Source organism: Pezoporus flaviventris, unplaced genomic scaffold (assembly GCF_033815535.1).
Source record: "Pezoporus flaviventris isolate CSIRO_AGI_PZ_B2104156 unplaced genomic scaffold, CSIRO_AGI_Pfla_v1 ptg000079l, whole genome shotgun sequence".
Classification (NCBI taxonomy): Eukaryota; Metazoa; Chordata; class Aves; order Psittaciformes; family Psittacidae; genus Pezoporus; species Pezoporus flaviventris.
This window is the reverse complement of record NW_026892627.1, coordinates 4,823,069-4,842,754: the sequence shown is the minus strand read 5'-3', so window position 1 is coordinate 4,842,754 and position 19,686 is coordinate 4,823,069. Positions and strand designations below refer to the sequence as shown.

At 39.8% G+C, this 19,686-nt stretch overlaps 1 protein-coding gene across 1 annotated transcript in view; it reads right to left on the bottom strand.

Annotated features, from left to right (window-relative positions):
- The window catches only part of DLEC1 (DLEC1 cilia and flagella associated protein), a 41,396-nt gene extending 22,628 nt beyond the window's left edge, over window positions 1–18,768 (bottom strand). The window contains exons 1-19 of the mRNA XM_061474519.1: window positions 18,609–18,768; window positions 17,745–17,885; window positions 16,701–16,857; window positions 16,050–16,160; window positions 14,822–15,015; window positions 14,348–14,568; window positions 14,021–14,102; window positions 13,540–13,627; window positions 12,597–12,770; window positions 11,699–11,835; window positions 10,176–10,268; window positions 8,924–9,014; window positions 7,824–7,986; window positions 5,802–5,994; window positions 3,797–3,855; window positions 3,114–3,288; window positions 1,347–1,440; window positions 1,015–1,145; window positions 550–708 (exon numbers count right to left, since the gene is read on the bottom strand). Coding sequence (XP_061330503.1) covers window positions 550–708; window positions 1,015–1,145; window positions 1,347–1,440; window positions 3,114–3,288; window positions 3,797–3,855; window positions 5,802–5,994; window positions 7,824–7,986; window positions 8,924–9,014; window positions 10,176–10,268; window positions 11,699–11,835; window positions 12,597–12,770; window positions 13,540–13,627; window positions 14,021–14,102; window positions 14,348–14,568; window positions 14,822–15,015; window positions 16,050–16,160; window positions 16,701–16,857; window positions 17,745–17,885; window positions 18,609–18,641 — 2,496 coding nt within the window. The 5' untranslated portion in view covers window positions 18,642–18,768. The remainder of the gene's footprint in view (window positions 1–549; window positions 709–1,014; window positions 1,146–1,346; window positions 1,441–3,113; window positions 3,289–3,796; window positions 3,856–5,801; window positions 5,995–7,823; window positions 7,987–8,923; window positions 9,015–10,175; window positions 10,269–11,698; window positions 11,836–12,596; window positions 12,771–13,539; window positions 13,628–14,020; window positions 14,103–14,347; window positions 14,569–14,821; window positions 15,016–16,049; window positions 16,161–16,700; window positions 16,858–17,744; window positions 17,886–18,608) is intronic.
- Window positions 18,769–19,686: the final 918 nt, after the last annotated feature.

The following is a 19,686-nucleotide window of genomic DNA, read 5'->3' as shown; positions in this document are numbered from 1 at the left end:
TCAAGATGCTCAAGTTATTCAGTTATTTAATATGGTGGAATGAGCTCTTAAGTCAAAGACTGGAATGGACTGCATTTGACACATCACAGTCTAGGTAATACCAAACAGTAGTTATAGAATTCATTGTGGTAAGAAGTTACTTGGGGACACACCTGCATATTTCAAAGCTATTGTTTAAAGTCAAAAGGTCAAATTCACTAGGTGCTGAGATTCTTGTCTGAGATATAGGTGTGCAGAAGTGTTTAGCAGCCTCAGTTCTGATAAAGTCTTACCCTTTTCTTTATACCAGTAGCAGCTGAAATCACTGTCATAAAGAAAACATTCCATGTCTCTTTGGACCAGGGGATTTGTAATAAATGGAAATAGAGAAAATTTCAAAGAAATATTTAATCTCAAAAGAACTTATGCATTTATGGAACTGTGCACATCCAGTTTCATAAGAAGTTACAGAAACTATAAATTTTGATATCTGAAATGAATATCATAACTCCTAAGTGTAAGGAAGAAATAGCTAAAGAAGGAGCATAGCCAGCTATAGTAGTAGCTTACCTTTTCATTCCTTTCAGCTAAACAAACCTTGCTTTCTTGCATACTCCATTGTGCTGGCAGCTGACATAGGTTTTGAATCCTAAAGGTTTGTAACACACTCTCACCCTGCTTAATCAAACCTAACTGGAGTGATGGAACATCAATATGAAGAAGTGGACCCTAGGACACAAAGAAACAGATATCAGAACGGACTTCTGCCAAAACTGCCTAATTAAGAAGGATAGATTCTTAAAGATTAACATTGAATTTCAGAGGGAACAGCAGAAAGCAAATGCATTGCATGTGATGCAGAAAAGTTGTTACTGTTGTGGAAGTATCAACATTGCCTCAAGAGTTACTAGACAGCAAAAATACCTCCTGTTTGTAAATTCTCTAGATTTGTCATGCCTTTAAGAGGCAAAAAGCTGTATATAGACAATGGCCATGCCCCATAGCTAGCTATCCTGCAACACTGAACTTGCATACCTTAAAAGCAGCCTCAACATGCAGCACAACAGGCTCTGTACAGGATTCAATTTTACATTGCAGGTTATGGCTGATGGACCCGGGTTTGCTTCCAGTTATTAGTAGTTCAAATTTACAGCATTTATTCACATCTAGAAAAGAAAAGTTCAGGATCCTGCCTCACCATTTTTGCACAGAAAAAGAAACAACATGCTGCAAACCTGTTCTTGAAGCTCCTGGAATCAAGTCTCCTGCTGGATCCAGCTGCACTACAGTGCTCTGGGATTCTTCCACTTATATCAATGTAAGTATTTCTGTCATTAATTGTTGCTTACAAGTCTCAGAAACTTTACCTATGATGCCAGTACAAGGTTCAACTTCCATGATGTCACTGGACACAATTTTCTCCCATGTGTACTTGATCAATGATTTGCTGTTATTCCACATCTAAAACAAAGTCAATGAGGCAATTAGTGTACTATAAGCTACAAACAAGGTATTGCAAGTCTCACATCACACACTTTGCGAACTCTAGCCATATGCTCATCACCACTAAACAATACAAACTAGTAATACACCTTGAATCTAGCTACAAAAACGGCACATAGTAGGAGTGGAAAGGCACAGAACTTCACCTAACCTCAGATTTGAACAGTACTAACCCAGTGCCTTGCCATGTTATTTTCATAATGCTGTATCCTCCTTTTCCTTTCTCCTTTGATGTAAAACAATGATAAAGAGAAGTGGGATTCACCTGACCGGATTTCAGCTGTCTGCAAAATAGATGCAAGAGCTACACTTGACCTCATGTCCTAAGATTCTTTTTACTGAAAATAAAGTCAACTAGTGAGTGCTGGGAGCAATTCCTCCAATGTATTTTAACCTATAGGATGGGATCAATCACCTCCTGGATGCTGCTAATGAGATCTCTGGGGACTAAGGTGGCTCAGATGTGGAGATCTATCCCGAAAGCACTATGTGTAGTGAGATTATACAGCACTATATTTAGCACAGTGACTATCTTTACGTAGGTGAAGGTGTTTTCTGAAATCTGAAGAAAATCCATTCTTTCCAAGAACATTTTCATATTTGAAGCCTTTTAAACTTTTATCCCATTTTTCAAAAGTGTAGCAGAACTTCTGAACTTAAACTTTACATCTTTCTTCTGAGAGCAGCCTTTTTTTTATGCTGAAGGATCTGTTTGTGAGGGAGCTGTAAGCTCTCAATATCTTTGGTTTGCTATTCAGAGCTATTCAGACATTATTTCTTAATTACAGCAAGTAACATTGTTCTCTGAAGCACAATTATCTCTAAGCACAGCTTAAATTCTTCTAAGACTAAAAAGCCAATTGGAAACTGTGAGAAATCTCATTATATTATCAATAAATGACTTAATTACCTATACCACACATGTAGCTACACTGGATAAATGGGAAGTATGAAATGGTGTCTTACATTGAAAAAGAAATTCTTGGAAGAGAAAGGATAAAACTAAATTCCGGTTAGCAGTATCTTTTAGAAAAAACGGGAAGACCATTAGGTGGGAAATGTCTTCCTGCCTGGCTCCAGCTAACAGGCCTATTTTTCACAAACAAGTTCAAGATCAAAAGGATCCTCATATAGTGAAGAGGACACTGAGCAAGTGGAAAATTGCAGCAGTAATCTGTCCCATAACAGGACAAGTGGAATAAGGCCTAGTAAGCTGCAGCTTTTGTGCTTTCGTAGCTCTTCTGAGCTTGCAATAGTTCTTTGCAAGAACAGCGTCGTTGTTATGAGGAAATTTAACCACCCATTGGCTATTCCACCCAACTGGAACACTTTTAAACTACAGGAGTGACAAAGTGATAAGCAACAGGTTAGTGACCCAGAAAAACATTTAGAAGGGTAAAACTCTGTGGTATCACACTGAGAGATGAAGAAAGATGAAAGCCTGCTGCCTGGAGTTTAGAGCTAAGGAGACTTGCTAAGGGATTTTAGTACAGACCTTCCTGGAGTCACGGCTTGTCTTAAAAATACTTAAGAAACTAAAACAACATGGATTGTCTGATCTCTTCTAATAACACCTATGACATCTAGTGACACAAAGCACATGATAACAATGAAGTCAAAAGCAAACAAACCTTAAATGTTTTCCTGATGTTTACACCAATAAAGTTTTCCCCAGGGATGATAATGGTGTATGGTTCCAGAAGAAGATTAAATGCTTCTGTTAGTCCTTTAACTTCTATTCCCAGTGCTATTACATCTTTTGTTTTGTATTCTGGGGTATTTTGAAGCATCTCATCTTTTACTAAACTGTAGGAGGAAATATGGTAGAATTATTAAGCATCTTAAACTGGTGTTCAAACTGGATTCCCTCTTTTAATTGTCAGATCAAAACTAAAATCATCAAAAGTTTCTCAAGTTTAAACTGCCCAGTCTGCAGTTAGCCCAGGCTGGGACAATTGAAAACTGGAAAAAATACAGTCGTTCAACATACTCTAGTCGTCCCGGTCTGTTCATGAATAAGTATGTAAGTCACAGACAGCTGTGAAAAACAGTAATAACAGGAAAACCTGCTGTAAATCTCAGCAGAAAGCCTGGAATATGAACAGAGAAAATTACTTTTTCCAGGAGAGGTGCAGCCCTAACTAGGGCTAAGGCCTGTATTCAGACATGATATCACATAGATGCTTTGTGCCACAATTAGTTGTGCAGATAAAACCCCTTGTTACTATGAGTCCATCATCATCATCGATTAAGAATCTTTGTAACTTAATGTAACAGCATAGCTAAAATGTGGCTAAACATTTTATCAGCTTACCAAGGTGATTGTGGGATGTCCAGCAGTACCATCTGAATCACACTGTGATAACTCTTCAGCTACACAGATGAAGGAGGAAGGGATTTAATGTGAAGTAATCAATTATGTTGAGGATTAAAACAAGATCAGAGAATGAGAGAATCATAGAAGCACAGAACAGTTTGGGCTGGAAGGGAACTTAAAGCTCATCTAGTTCCAACCAACTGCCATGGGCAGGGACACCTTCCACCATACCAGGTTGCTCCAAGCCCTTTCCAACCTGGCCTTGAACACAACCAGGGACAGGGCAACCACAGCTTCTCTGGGCAACTTGTGCCAGGGCCTCACCACCCTCATAGGGAAGAACTTCTTCCTAATATCTAATATAAATTTTCCCAATATCTAATATAAATCTTCCCTTTTTCAGTTTGAAGCCATTCCCCCTTGTCCTATCACTGCAGACCTGTGTAAAAAGTCCCTCTCCAGATTTCCTGTAGGGCTCCTTAGGCACTGGAAGCTAAGGTCTCCCTGGAGCCATCTCTTCTCCAGGCCAAACAAGCCCAGTTCTCTCAGCCTACCTCCATAGCAGAGGTGCTCCAGCCACCTGATCATCTTTGTGAAGTCCTCTGTACTCACTCCAACATGTCCACGTCCTTCTTCTCTTGGAGGCCCCAGAGCTAGGGGTCTCACAAGAGAAGACAAGAGGGTGATAATCACCTCCTTCGACCTATTGTTCATGCTTCTTGCGATACAGCCCAGGACACAGTTGGTTTCTGGGCTGCAAGCACACACTGCTGGCTCATGCTGAGCTTCTCATCAACCAAGATGCAAAAGTATTTTACATTTAAAGGATGAATGCTCATCATTGGAGTACTAAGCTCTGATAAACAGTATTCAAACTCCAGAGTTACTAAAACATGTTTGACTCCAAAATATTAAGCCAGATTCTGATCTCATGGTGTATGTATGGTTCCAAGAAAAATACTAATTTTTGACATGCCTGTTATTATTTCCCTAGTATATTGCATACTATACACAAGCATCTGCAAAGGCTCCCCAGATTAAGCTCAGTACTGCTGTACTAACTCAAAGTTTCTTCTACTCTTCCATCATGGGAAAAGAAGATGCCTTCTATATTCAAATGGGGAGGAAAAAAAGGAAACAGAAGCAGGCCTTAAATCTGAAGGACTCTGCAAAAGACTTAGTTTGTAGAGAGACTGATTGAAGTGCATATGTTAATTCAATATATTTTTCTATGAACTAATTAAAGCATTTAAGATACCCAAGTAGCTTCTCTTTCATACTTATTTGAGGTATTCCTATGCCTGTCAATCACCACAGTATGGGATATTCCCACTCTTGGACTCACTTTGGATCAAGTATCTTTAAATACAGTGAGCTCATGCTCTTTATTTACACAGACAGGAGAGCAGAAACTAGGACAACAGTCACTGGTGCAGCTGCATTCAAACACGGTTGCACCCCTTAATGCGGACCTGCAAGCTACCATTTCTCTGCCAAAGGCTACTACTATCCTCATAATTTACCACACAGCTGTTCATAGGACCCATTTCAACCCCCAAAAGCTACAGCTGGCAATAGTTTGAACAATCAGTTTGCTAACCGAACTTACTTACACTGCAGTAGGTACAGGGCACATCCCCAGTGCAGCTCATTCAGCAGAAGGGGAAGGGTCAGGAGATTGTGGAGGAGCTGGTACTGTGGTGAGGGTGGCAACTTTACCAGCCAACACAGCTGCAGCTATGAGGATGTGGCCATAGTTCCAGCATAAAATTAATTGTGTCAAGTCAGTACCAAAAATGACCAAATGAGATCAGAAACTGTCTCACATTTTGCAGTCAAAACATGTTTTCTTTTAGTAACTTTCTCCATTTTGAACATTGTTTATCAGAGCATAGTACCAGCTAATTAAATTTCATTTAGAAATCTGCACAGCAAGGATTTTATGACTTGCATAAAAATACACAGCTGGAGTTTGTAGATAAGAAGGAATCACAAGCCATACCTCCTGTGGAGTGTAAGTGAGAATAAACTCATGATCTGTACAGGGAAACAAAACTCCCTCCTCAGGATCTATGAAGAAGGCCGACTCTGTGTCTTGGTTGTATTTGACCTTCGTGAAGTCTCTAGTTTCTTCTGGTACTAATGGTTTCAGGTTGGGCTTCATTATCTGCCAGTAGAAAGGAAGTTCTACTTGGCTGCAGAGAGATCAATAAAAAACAAAAAAGCTATGATTAAAAAAATCTGATATTTGAGTAAAATATTAGGAGAAAAATATAAGGTCCTTTTTCCAGGCAGGTAATTCTTCTCTTTAAAAATTAAAGGGATTAGACTTACCAGTCTTTATGAGCTACAAAGCTGATGAGGCAGCATAGAGTCAGAACATGCTAATATATGGAAGTAAATTATGTAAACTTTTAAGATGTGTTAACACTTTCTTGCCTTATTTAACCTGCCATGTAATGCAACTTTTAGGAACATCCAAAATTCTTTCAAGAATCTGAGAGCAGCAGAATCATTCCTGCTGATACAAGTATGTTTGCATTGGATCACTGCTGATGATCTATACAATTCTGAATTTAATCCAAGTGCAAGATATGGTCTTTAAGATGTTAACAAACACAGTGGCTTTAGCTAAGGTCATAGCAATGGTTCTGCAATACTCTCTGTAATCCAGAAAAGGTTGCTCAAGTAGGTTGCTTCAGTAGAAGTGTATTCTATGGAATGTCTTCATGGGTTTTAAAAACTTGCTCATGCTGACCTCAAAAACTTTGCCTTACTAAGGGGAGAAAGGATACTGGAATTTGAAGGTGAGTATCAATGACAAAACTGAGCACATACAATTTCTTGTATCACTTTCTATTATCACTTTCTATAACAGTAAAAAGTTTTCTTTTTCCTGCTTCTATGGAGTTCAGTCTCAGCCTGCCCATCTTTGTTCATACAGATGCTGACACCAGACTTGCAGGTACTGCTGTCATGATTATAGCACAAAGAATTATGTGGAAATCGGCATAGTCACATCCTTCACCAATTTACAGCATCCAGTTCACCAAATCACACTTTCTTTACCCAAACAGCATTCTGTTCTGGCATTATGCATGTGTGTTTTCCAGGCCACAAAAAAAAAAAAAACAAACCAAAAAACACAAAAAAAACCCACAAAAAATTCCAGAAATTCAAGAAACAATTTACATGAATATATCTAAAACCAGCATTGACCTCCCCTCACTGTTTTGATATTCTGCAGCCTCTAACTACTATAATCATGAACATTAGTGTACTTCTATTATTGTCCAACTGATCTGGATCAAATCGGTATGCCACTATGTTCAGTGCAATGTAATTGTATATAGAGACATATTCCTTGATTTCAAATAGTTTGTATTTAAATCTATTAGGACTCAATAGCAGGAATAATGTGTAAATTTTAATGTGAACTAGTTACATTGGACTCCTGCTTTAATCAGTGGAGATCCAGTGGAGTCCAAAATACATTGTTATCTTGTTCTATGGGAGATGTCTACACTCAGAATTGGATTCTTAGAAGCACCTATTTCCCTGCACTATGAAAGGAAAAGAGTATAGAATGCCTATCTCAGTAACACAAGTATACATTGTATGCATGAAAAGTTAGATAAATCTCACCTGGATCACCCTGTTAAATATTTCCTACAACTATCTATATTTATAAACCTTTTGGAGTTGCAGATTCATTTATATGGGAGCAAATATATTGACCTTGGCAGTGTATGAACTAAATGGTATTGCTAATGGTTGCCATAACATGTGATCTCTGTATATGTTTCTGCTTTTACAAACATATCCTTAAGCCTTAATTGCTAAACAATGAAGCAAAAGGAAGCAAGGCTTCTGTACAACAGCTATCAATTGCATAAAGGTTTCTCCAGCTTGAGAGAGTACGGTATCACAAGTGAGATCCCAGCCAGTATTTTTAGACTGCAGAGCATTATTCTGTTGTATGTTTAGACTGAAGAACATTATTCTATTAGCAGTAGCTACGTACGTAGAGTTTCTTATAACCAATTTCTTCTCCTTGGTGGTATGTGGGTTTTGGGGGTCAAATCGTATGAGATGCTGTGCTGTTGCATCAGTAGCTTCATCAGCTTTGGGTTTGCTTTCTCCACCCGTGACAAACAAAAGCTCCAGAGCTATCAGCTGCCCGACCCCTTGAAGAAATAAGTAGGTATTAGTGTTTACCATGTGGCTATTAACATTGTTCATGTTACTCATTAATGGCCATTTATGGCATTTGCTATTATTGACAGTATTTCGTGTTTCCTCAAATTTCAGAACCCCAGGGTGTTAATCATACAGTATTTTCCTGGTGTTCTTTGTTTATCAACATATACCAGTAGAGATCTTCTCTTCACACATTTAACAGATTTGGATTTCAGGGCCACAACCTCAGCTCACTTACATCAGCATACTTTCACTGAAGTAAGCAAGCTGCTTGCAATGGTTGATAATGTTCTGAGATGACCCAGATGTTCTGATCAGCATATTAAGATAAAAATAAGCAGCAAATGCACTACTTAAAAAATTAGAAAATACCTGTAAGAGTGATTAAATAGATGACAAGTCAAGCATAATATTTTAGCGCAGTTACATTACAGGACAAGCACTAAAATTTACAAGAATTTCAACTGGTTTCATTAGCTAATCCAAAGACTGCCTCTCTTTCCCCTGAATACCTTAATCCAAAATGTGCCCCAGTTTTACTTCACACCCAAATGTATTTCTGCCCTGTTAAAGCTGATGCTTTATAGTTTGACATGTTACTGGTACAAAGTCTAAGAAATTAATTGCACCTGACAACATGTTTTCTTTTTTGTTACTTTGTGACATTTTACATTTAGATTTTTCGCTACAGTAGGTAGCTAAAGAGCTCAGTGCTTTCTGAATACAGTGTACTTCATGTACTAGAATGACGCAGTAATAATAATAATAAAGAAGTTCAGCATGTAACACCATCCTGGAACAAAGTGTTTGGTTAATTCAATGACACAAAATATTACCACCACTTCAAGCCATCAACCACCACTCACATTAACTGAATAAATATGGTGTTAGAAATGTAACCTCTGAAAGGTGTTAGAAACAAACCTGTGACTGTAACGTCACTGTCCTGGCAATTGTCACAAACAATAGTGTATGTCTGCTGTGAGACTTCTGGAAAAGAAGGAAAAAACATTACCTGAAAGAGAAAAGTAAAATAGCAATGACTGTTACTGATTTCTCTCCAGAAAGTAATCAACTTAAATTCATAAACACTCACTAAAAGACAGTTCTAATGATTAGTTACTAAATCTTACATTTGCAAGAAATGGACAATGTCACAGTCCCTTAACACAAACCAGAAAGAAATAGGTGTTTTCTGGATCACTAAAGTTACATGCACATGACTGGATGATCACCAGAGGCTGCCTTTGCAGTCCCTGGAGATGTGGGCAGTCTCCTGCCTTAGTTGTATGAATTACACCCTTAAAATTGGATCTGCCCTCAAACACTTACTAATACCACTGTTGCCTTTCAAGCTACAACAGTGTGCGCAGGATAACCGATGTATACCCTCCCTAAATTCCAACTCAACAAGAATGGTTCAAGGGCCAAAACCCTTAGCTGATTCTTCTATATGTCATCCATCACCACCTGCAAACTGAACCCAACCTAATCTATCTCCTCTTTTTCTCCCACCTGACCCTGTTAAAGCAATGCACATGGGAAGGCAGAGAGAAGGAGAAACATTTTTCCTTTATGAAGCTGCCTAACCCATTCCTCTCATCAACAGCCAGGAGAAACTAGTAAAAGGAAGGGGTGAAGGCTAGCCATACTCTCCATATCATTCTTCTCCCCATAGTGATCTGTAATAAAAGGTGACCCACATCAGACAAAACAGTGGTGGCAACCATTAATGCATACTTACTGCAGGATCTTTTTAAGGAAAGAGCACATCATAAGTAAATGATTTGTATCTGTTACATGAAAGATTTTTTTTTTTTTCTTCCCTATATGTCCTTTTTTTCCAAGAAAGCTCAGAAAGGAAAACTTTCTTGGACTTGATGCCCCAGCAGGAATGAAATAAACACTCCTGTGTTCTCAGATTCCTGTTTTCTCTAGCAGAATTCTTAGAGTGGAGAAAATCTGACTGGTCTCTGAGTGGCTAAGCAAGATTTTGGTTCCATGAAAGACTAGATTCACAACTGCAATTCTTTCAGCATAATTTCACAAAAAGATTTAAGCTTTTTTGCTCACATAAACCCAAATTCACAAATTCCAGCCAAGCTCTTCTAAAATGATCTTGTTTCCTTATCTATTTGTTAAAGTACAAATAATTTCTATAGCAGTTGGTACTAACCTTTACTGTTGTATTCTGCCCTGGGGCTAGCTCAAGCACAGGAGGATGGATCCCAAAAGGAGCTTGTATCACAACACTATCAGTGGCAATAGCCTAAGTTGTTTAAAAAAAAAGATTAAAAACTTAGATTGAGTTTGTTGTTTTTAAAGATTACCTAAACCAGGCAGAATATTACTTCTCTGTTTTACCTCTTAACATATTTTTTTCCACATCTCTCAAAAGTATGGGGGTTATGTATATACCTTGATTAGAAGAAATGCTCTATGTTTTATAATTACCTTGGTAAAAGCAGGAGGGAAGGTGCTGTCTCCAAAGACAAATGATAGTGTCAGAAGCCCTACTATTCATGTTCACAGAAGAACAGCTCTGACTGAGCACAGGGGCTTTGCTTCTCCAGCTTCTTCATGCTTATGACTCACTTTGAGTTAGAACTGTAAAGCGTGTCAGGAGGGACATCCTGGCACATCATCTGTCACTTTACCCTTTTCTCCAGCACATAAAATGCCAACCTGCCAGCTACATCTTATCTTTTTTTGTCATAGAATCATAGAATAGTTAGGGTTGGAAAGGACCTTAAGACCATCTAATTCTACCCCCCCCTGCCATGGGCAGGGACACCTCACACTAAACCATGCCACCCAAGGCTCTGTCCAACCTAGCCTTGATCACCTTCAGGGATGGCTCATTCACAACTTCCCTGGGCAACCCATTCCAGTACCTCACCACCCTTACAGCAAAGAACTTCCTCCTTATATCCAATCTAAACTTCCCCTGTTTAAGCTTTAACCCATTACCCCTTGTCCTATCACTACAGTCCCTAATGAAGAGACCCTCTCCAGCATCCTTGTAGGCCCCCTTCAGATACTGGAAGGCTGCTATGAGGTCTCCACGCAGCCTTCTCTTCTCCAGGCTGAACAGACCCAACTTTCTCAGCCTGTCTTCATACAGGAGGTGCTCCAGTCCCCTGATCATCCTTGTGGCCCTCTCTGGACTTCTTCCAACAGTTTCATGTCCTTTTTATGTTGAAGACACCAGAACTGCACACAATACCCCAAGTGAGGTCTCACTCCATTCATTTACATCTGTTCCGTGATGGAAAGCTAAAGACTGTAGTACTGGAGTCGGCTGCAAGCTCTACAGATGCAGCAAGATACAAGTGGTATCTTTAGTGGGAAGAGGGAGGAAATCAGCTGAAGTAATGCTCAAACTGGTTGCATTTCTATTTGTATTAAGGGTAAAGTTAAAGTTCAAGCCAATTGTCTTTTCCCTGACCTACGGTTAAGTTTACCCTACCACTGAGCAAGAAACCTTCTTCCAGAGGCAAGACAGAGCACAAGCAGGAGGTATGGACATCCAGAGAGATTGGTATTGAGGACAAATGTGAATCCCTGAGGGAGTGGCAGTACCAATGTCCCCAGCAAGGCCTTATGACTTCTGTGCTAATATCCCATGACTAACTTGAAAGCCTTTGTGTCAGGCAATGATACCATACCATGTCCAGTATTTCCTTTCTAATCACTCACCTCAAAATTAGGAGATGGGCAGGCTTTCTTTGGCATTATAGAGAATTTCTCAGTTCTAGTTCCCTCATTTCTGCACAAAATCAGCATTACTTTTATTCCTCCAACAAGGCAGGGACCACACTCTATAATATGAGGCACTGCAATGAATAACACAGAAAATCAGACTACACAGTGAAGGCTTGCCAGCTGCAACTGGCAGCTGCAACTGGCAACTCTTTACAGACTGCATTACTGCATATGAATATACTGGGTGTTGCCATCCTAACCCCCCTCATATTCTTTCCATTTGAAAGTTGAACAGAATAAGGTGTGTATTTCTACATATATTTTACACTTTAATGGTGCTTCCTACTTAAAGACTCTATTGAATGATAACAGAAAGTAAGACTTTTTAAAACATGCTCAGTATAACAGGAAAGGTGAATTTAGCAAAAATCAAAGCAAGTTTCTGCAGAAGCCATCCTGGATGGTACAGCTGAAGCTAGAAATCTGGGAGGTGAATCCTGCAGGTATATAATAATTAATGAACATAATTAATGTAATATTGAATGAATATTAATTAATAGCATCAAATGTTTATAACTAAATCATAATTCCTAAATGTTTAGGATAAGTAATTACAGTTAGGAATCCAGGAATCAACAGGACACAAACCTAGAAAAGTGGCTCCAGCTCACTTCTCTAATAGAAGTACAAATGACTGAGGAAAAGTTTGTCAGGATTACATTTTAATAACTAGTCAAATTATTATGAGTGAAAATGAGGTAGATATCAAAACATAGAAACTGCACTGCCACGTTTGGCCATATTTGTTTTGTGACATAAAATTGGAGAGAGTTGAAAAAAAAAAAGAAGTCCTTTTAACTTCAGAGAAACTTAAGAATTGGACAGTACTGACATGTTAACATTGGAGGTGGTCTTTTAGCTTGGACTGGGATCAAAAGAGGTTCTGACACTTGAGTCTCCACTAACATACAGTCTTCATAATCTCCTGGATATTGAGGAGTAAATCGGACTGTATACTGGCATGTCATCCCAGGAGCAACCAGTCCTCCCTTTCCTGGAAATTTTCCTTGAAAAAAAAAAAGAATGCAAGGAATTGAAAAAAACTTAAAACCTCCCAAAGTTGGTGTATGTATTTATGATCACATCTCTTTCTGGAAAGGTGCCTGTAAACTCTCCCCATTTATTGCCTAAATCAAGCTGATAAAAATGAATGACCACAGAAGGCCTGTCAGTGTAATCTGTGTGTGTGCATATCTTCCCTTCAACTCAAAGAAGATTTTTGTGTCTGAAATATGCTTTTCGTAACTACAGAAAACAAAGTGAGGAGAAACCTAGAGAAATTACCAGGTTTTCCTTTACACAGGACAGCAAGGCTTACATGAGGGCATCCAACGCTGTAACTCAGATACCACAATCTCCTTAGGCAATCTGTCCCACTGCTTATCTATTGTACTATTTATCTCTTAACCTAATCTTCCTTATTGCAACTGAAGTATATTATTTCTTACTCTCTTCCCCATAGCGGAAACGATGTCTGTTCCTAGATGCATTTTGGATAAGACTCAATCTAGGTATTCCATGAATACATTTCAACCTAACTTTGAAAAATTTAATGTGAGTTTGTCTTTCTGAATTCCTTATTAGACCATTTGAATCTGCATGAGTTAGATCACATGAGTTGCATGTGAATGGTCCTAAAGACGTAAGTCAGCCTTCAGTTTCTAAAGAACTGAGCACTATGGATAGCAGAAGTAAACAGAACATATCAGCTGATAAGCTGATAAATTAGATCTCTTATGTGTTAATATCTTAAAGGCAGTAAAAGGAATACTTACCTGGCCCAATGGCAAATGCTGAAGTAGAGGGAGGGATAAGTCTTACATAATGACATGTTGAAGTGATGTTCTGCAGCTCTATAGTCATCTTCATTTAAAAAGAAAACAAAATACTCTGTTATATTTATCATCACTCACTGTAATGTTTGCAATTCCCTAGCTCTCCACTAGTAGTAACTAATTTATTATCACAACCAACCTAAAAGCCTCAGTTTATTCAATAAAGGCTGAATCAGATACTACCAAAACAAAGCAGAGACTGAAAAGGTCCCTTTTAGTTTTCACTAGTTAATGTGTCAGTGGCACATGTGAAAGAGTATCTTCAAGGAACTTATAAGGTCATTAATTCAATATAAAGAAGAAACTCAGACTTTTGTTAAACTGCAGGAAGCCAAAAGGTTGGCTGAGATACATAGATTATGGCAGGACATAATGCTCCTTAGTAGTAGAATTAACTCTCTAAAGAGAAGTAAGTTCTCACCTCGTAAACATGGCCAACTTCATAATCAGAAAACATAACAGTAGGTGGATTGGCAAGAAACACAGGAACAAATGAGGTATCTCTGACAGAGAGAAAAAAAAAAAAAAAGCTGAAGACATTAACTTACTGCCCAGCTCTTTAAATATGGATACAATGGGAAATTGCAAAATGTATCCCTTAGTAAGAACAAAATATCATACAGACATACTTTCTTTCCTAAGTTACTACATCATAGCTATTTAGCTCAAGTATCTACTTGTAAATTCACAGTAATTCTATGGTGAAGTCTCTCTGTGTACTCCAGCTCATAATCAAGAAACTGCATACCCTTTATCATCTTCTGCTTTCTTTCTGGCTATGGTTTGTTCCACCTTTCCTTGAGAAATGACAAGAGATTTGCCTCCATGAAGAGAATTTGGTGGGAAAAAGCGAGGGTTCTTCAAGTAATTCTGCCTTTTCTCAAGTTTGGCAAGGTAAGCACGCTCACTTTCTCTCTCAGCTTTGCACTTACTATCTTTCCAGGACAGCTTCTGTGAGGCATTAGTTTTCTTTGAAAAACAAAGAGATCATGATGCAAAATTAAACATGGTAATTTTGAGGATGATGATAAAGGTATCTGTACATGCACAATTAAAGCCATACAGCATGAAAATTCATAGGAAATATTGTGTTTCGCTTTTCTTAAAAGATCAAATAAGTACTGGAGCCAAATCAACTAACGCACTGATATTCACCCTTTGTTACAGGAACAGCAATAGACCTGATAGTTCTGACAGACTAAAACAGACCTGTAAAATGTACCTTACTTATCTTTTTAGTCTGGCGGCTAGAGTCTGGAGTTGAAAGAAGAGTTAATGTGCTTAAAGACACATTTGGCAGTCTACCAGGTATTTTCTGTAGATGTGCAATCCCTGCAGGCATCTGGTCCCACAAGCGTGAAGAAGCACGCTGTTTAAAAGCAAAAGTCTCTTTGATATAGCCAGGTTCTGATTTTCCTGCAATTCAAAGAAAAAATTAAGTCTATAAGAGAAAAAAACATGAATTATAAGCAGTTATTCTAAGTGTAAGTGTATGAACTTATTTTAGTTTTGTTGATGGTAAAAATATTCTTTAAATCTTCTAGAATTTATTTTAAATTTATAATATATTTTGCACAAATGAAGCTTAGTGCTTTAATAACAAAGCTTTTAGAAATACTGAGCAAGCAAGCTATATACAAAGAAAGTTATATCACCCTCAGAAAGCTGTGTTAATCTTAAAAGTGAATGGAACTTAGAACGTCCTGTTCAATTGACAAAAATATCTATATGATGGACTTACGAAAGTCAGGAAGTTGACATAAACAGGATGCACCATCTAGTCCCATGTTCCTACTGTTAAGCAAACTCTGAGATGTCAGATTTTTGGCTTTGTTTGGAATTACAATGTGGAAAAAAACCCAAACCCAAATCTCGGAACTTGTGACTAAGTTGATTACTCTGAAATATTTGCTTTGACTTGGTTGAAAAATGTCAGTTTAATGATAGTAAAATCTTTCACCTTGGCTCATAAGTCAGTAAAAGAAGTCCTGACATTGCACAAAAATTATCTCCATTTGCAAATTGAACTGATATATTTTCTAGAACCCCCCAAAAAGCATACAGTTTTATTTCCCTGAAAATAGCTTTTAATGTAACCACTTCCCTTCTCTGTATACAGGATGGAATTGCAGCTTTGTGCTAATGAAATTGAATAGGGGCAGAGCAGTCATAATTAATACAGTTTTTGTGCCAGATGGAAAGAGCTATGAACAAATGTGTAACCACCATTAAATTTCATGGTTAAGCACATTTAAACTCAATCATTTTTAATTTATCAATTTTAGTTTGACAATGTCCCATTAGTGGAATTTTATGCTTGTAATACTAGAGTCCCTTCTGCTTTGGCAGAAAAGTATAAAAAATATACTCAGATCTGCTACATCCTCCAATGATTCAATCATTATAAAATGTTCTAAAAAATCTGATTTATTCTCTGCTTTAGAAGTTACCTTTAGGTGCTCTAGTAGGAAGAGATTTTTCAGTGATGTAGTCTTCAGGGCAGGTTAAATTATTTTTTCTGAGAAGTTCATTATCCACAATCCACCTAAAACAGGATGCCACTGCAACAGTAAAGAAACAAACAAATAATGCAAAAGCTTAGTACACTAATACACTATCTTGATTAATACACTATCTTGATTCACTCAAAGTAATGTTGTCTTTATAATGCATCACTATCAGGTAGTATTTTTGGATAGAGAAACAATTTGGTATTTTAATCCCAAAACTTGGACATGTATCCACAATTCTAAATTCACTTCAAACCCAGCTATGCAACCATTGGAGAAACACCTAATCTCTGTTTGTTGCTACTACATATCAAGGTATATATACTGTAATAAAGTTAGGTAGTAAGCCATTAATTGCAAATTTAAAACCTTGAAAATGATCTGGTTGTTTAGTTTCTTGCAGTGTTAAACAGGTGTTACTTTACTTGAATCCCCGCACAAAATCTGTCCACGTTGCTCTATTGATGTAATGCCAAACCAAATACTCACCGAGTCTAGTGTCAGCCCTACTAGTGATTGGGCAAATGTGGCATTAGTCTCCAGGTACCATAAGCATGTATCAGGGAGAGATAGTATTTCCAGAATCCTCACCTGGTGGCAGCCCTATTTTGTGGAAATCTTCCCCCACATCTGCCTTCAGCACATTTAGGGCCCTTTCTTCTTCTGCTTTTGCTCGTGCCTGGGCCTGAATGATGTTCTCCTCTGCTCTGTCAGCTTCTCTCAGGCGGCACTTATGCTCATCAAGAAGCTGTCAGGGGCATGGGTGAATGTAGACAAATGAGTGTAATTTGAGCTGTTAACATCTCCTTACAGATAAAGGTTTTCTATTTGCCTTTGAGGGGTAAATATAGGTAGCTTGGTAAAACATTATTACTTTACAATCATAAACTGGCCTGTTAAATCCATCATTTCTGTCATTTAACTTGTGCTGGGTAAGAAGCACTACTGTGAAAGATGAGGAGACCCTCTCAGGACAAGGAAAATGTCTTTTACCTTCTGTGGAACAGCAGCTCAGAACATGTGTCTATCAATATATTCATAAATGACTCAAAAGAAGTACAAAACTTCAGACTTCTCAGCTCTGATAACCTTTGAGGGAGTATGAATGGAAAAAATACCTGTTGTTCAAATCATCCAGCAATAGCCTCTACTTTTATACACTGACACTACCTATCAGAGCAATGATTAATACAAGTATTTTGCATTTCTGCTGTTGATTTCATCCAAGACTCTCAAACAGCATTGCAAATGTTAAGAGATTACACGTCATAGAGCACCACTAAGCATATATAAATAATATTTGCAGCATCTGGTTTCAAAATGCACCACATCAGAATAATTTATTATAAGATAGAAAGTCTAGTACCCTGACCAGCAGTTACAGGAGTTGTTGGCCAGTGGAACAGGGCTACTGGTTATACTCTGTGCCTGAAAAGCTGTCCAGAGCTGAGAACATCACAAAGGAGCATGTGGTGAATATTAACTTATATGAAAGGTTCTGTTGGAAACTGCGCTTGAGTAAATTTCCATTACAGTATCAGTTCTAGGACCACTCTCTGACTTTTCATTTTATCTTACGAAGTAGCAGTGAAAGCTAAACAGATCTCCAAGCCCTGACTTGTTTTTGACTTGTACCTTCTGTAGCTCCTCAGTAAAGCTCTCATGATAAACATTGTCTCCTCCTTGGGACTTGATCCAGTTTGTTTCCACATCTTCCCCGAAAACATCTCCAGTGTACAGGTCCTCAAAGATGCTAGCCAGCAACGGGGAAATGTCCTGAGAAAAGAAAATGAAGATGTTCATGCTGATGGCCAGAGACAGGATCAAATGAAATCCCTGAGCATGTGAAAATGGCTGGAATTAGTAAAGGAAAATGGAATTAGAGAAGGAAAAGTGGGGGAAAATGGGTAGGAAAGGTACCCAGGAAGGGCCATGAAAGGGAACACAGTGCATGTTTGCACGTGAACACCGATATGTGAAGGCATTTATGTAAGTGTGTGCATATTTGTGTGTACACAAGGTCATACATGCACACAGGTGGTGTGCCTGTGCTGGGTGGCTGTGCATGTAGGTGACGGTGGTGGTCACAGAAATCTGTGTGCACGGTTGTGTATGTGTGCAATGGTTTATGCAGGGTTGCGTCCATATGGGGCTGAGTGGTGTGTTATGTGAGATACATCCCCTGTACAGGGTACTATGTGTGTGTATACCAGTCCTTGTGTACAGCATGTGCTTGTGTGCCTCAGGGTGCATGCAGTGGTGTGCATGTTTGCAGGGGTGTGCATGTGTGTGAGGCTATTTGGGGATTGTCTGTATGTGTGTGTGGCTGTGTCACTCTGCAGGGGTATGCATGCATGCGAGGCTCCTTGGAGGGGAGCGTGTGTGGCTGTTTGGGACGGTGTGTTTGTGGGGGGTGTGTGTGTGTCAGCGTGCATGTGTACATACGTGTGAGGCTGCCTGCGGTGTGTGAGTGCCGTGCAGCGCTGCCAGCTGCCTTACCTGAGTGCAGCGGTGGAGGCTCCGCTGCGCCATGGCAAGCCCTTCGCTGGAGCGGCCCTGGCCAGCCCGCGCCCTCAGCCGCAGCCTGGACGCGCCGCTGTTGCTAAGCGACCGTGCAGGCCGCGGGGCGGGGGAGACGGCCCGGGGGCGGAGAGGAGGCACCCGGGGCTGAGCTCCGTCCGAGGGACTGGGGGGGGAAGCCCCACTACCCTTGCCGGGCGACCTCACCCCCCACACCCATGGCTGCCCTTCGCCGCCATTCTAGCGCTCTTGAAGGGCTGAGGGCGACTCCCCGCGTCCCTGTGAGGGTCGCACCCCAGTTCTGCCTGCTCAAAATAGCTACTTTGTGTGCTCTTTTAAAGCAGCGGAGCTGTACGAATTAATAAGAAACGAAACAAAATGTTGACCTGAAGCCTTTGTGGGGAGTTGGGCTTTCCGGGAGGCCTGGCTTGCCCCTCCGCTGGTGTCGGGCTTTGCTGCAGGCCGTGAGGTGGGCAGCTGAGGGAAGAAGACAAACCCTCTCCTCTTTCTCCAGCTGCCACAGGCTGCTCATCGAGGCAGGGCTCATCCCTGCTGCCGCAGCCGGGCTGCGAGGGCTGGAAGTTGGGGTAATTCATCATCAGCCCGAGAAGCCATGCACCTTCCCTCAGCCTGCAGGAGCGCCCTGGCTGTGTACGCCCGTTGCTAACAACAGCCGTCTGCTCCTGCTGCAGCGGGAAGTGCTCTCCTTAGAAACCACTCTGGCGCAGCACCTCCTGCTTATCCTGCCTCTTTTTTCCCCCCCTTTTACTGTGGGCCCCGGGGCTTCTCCCTTGCTATAAGGGTCATCGGGCTCCACTGGGGTTTGCAGGGGTTGGAAGTGGGCAATACCGCTGGCCTCTGATGGTACTTCATGGAAAGTAACCATCACAAAAGCAATTACAGTTCACCAGCCGGTGTTGTTTCATGAGAAATAAGCAAAAGGGCTGGGGGGTGGTTGAAAAACTGGCTTTTGTAGGTGAGCCTACAAAATGGGCTTTTGACTACATTTTGTAGGGGCTTTTGACTACAACATGTTGTTGCTTTAGTTCATCGGCTC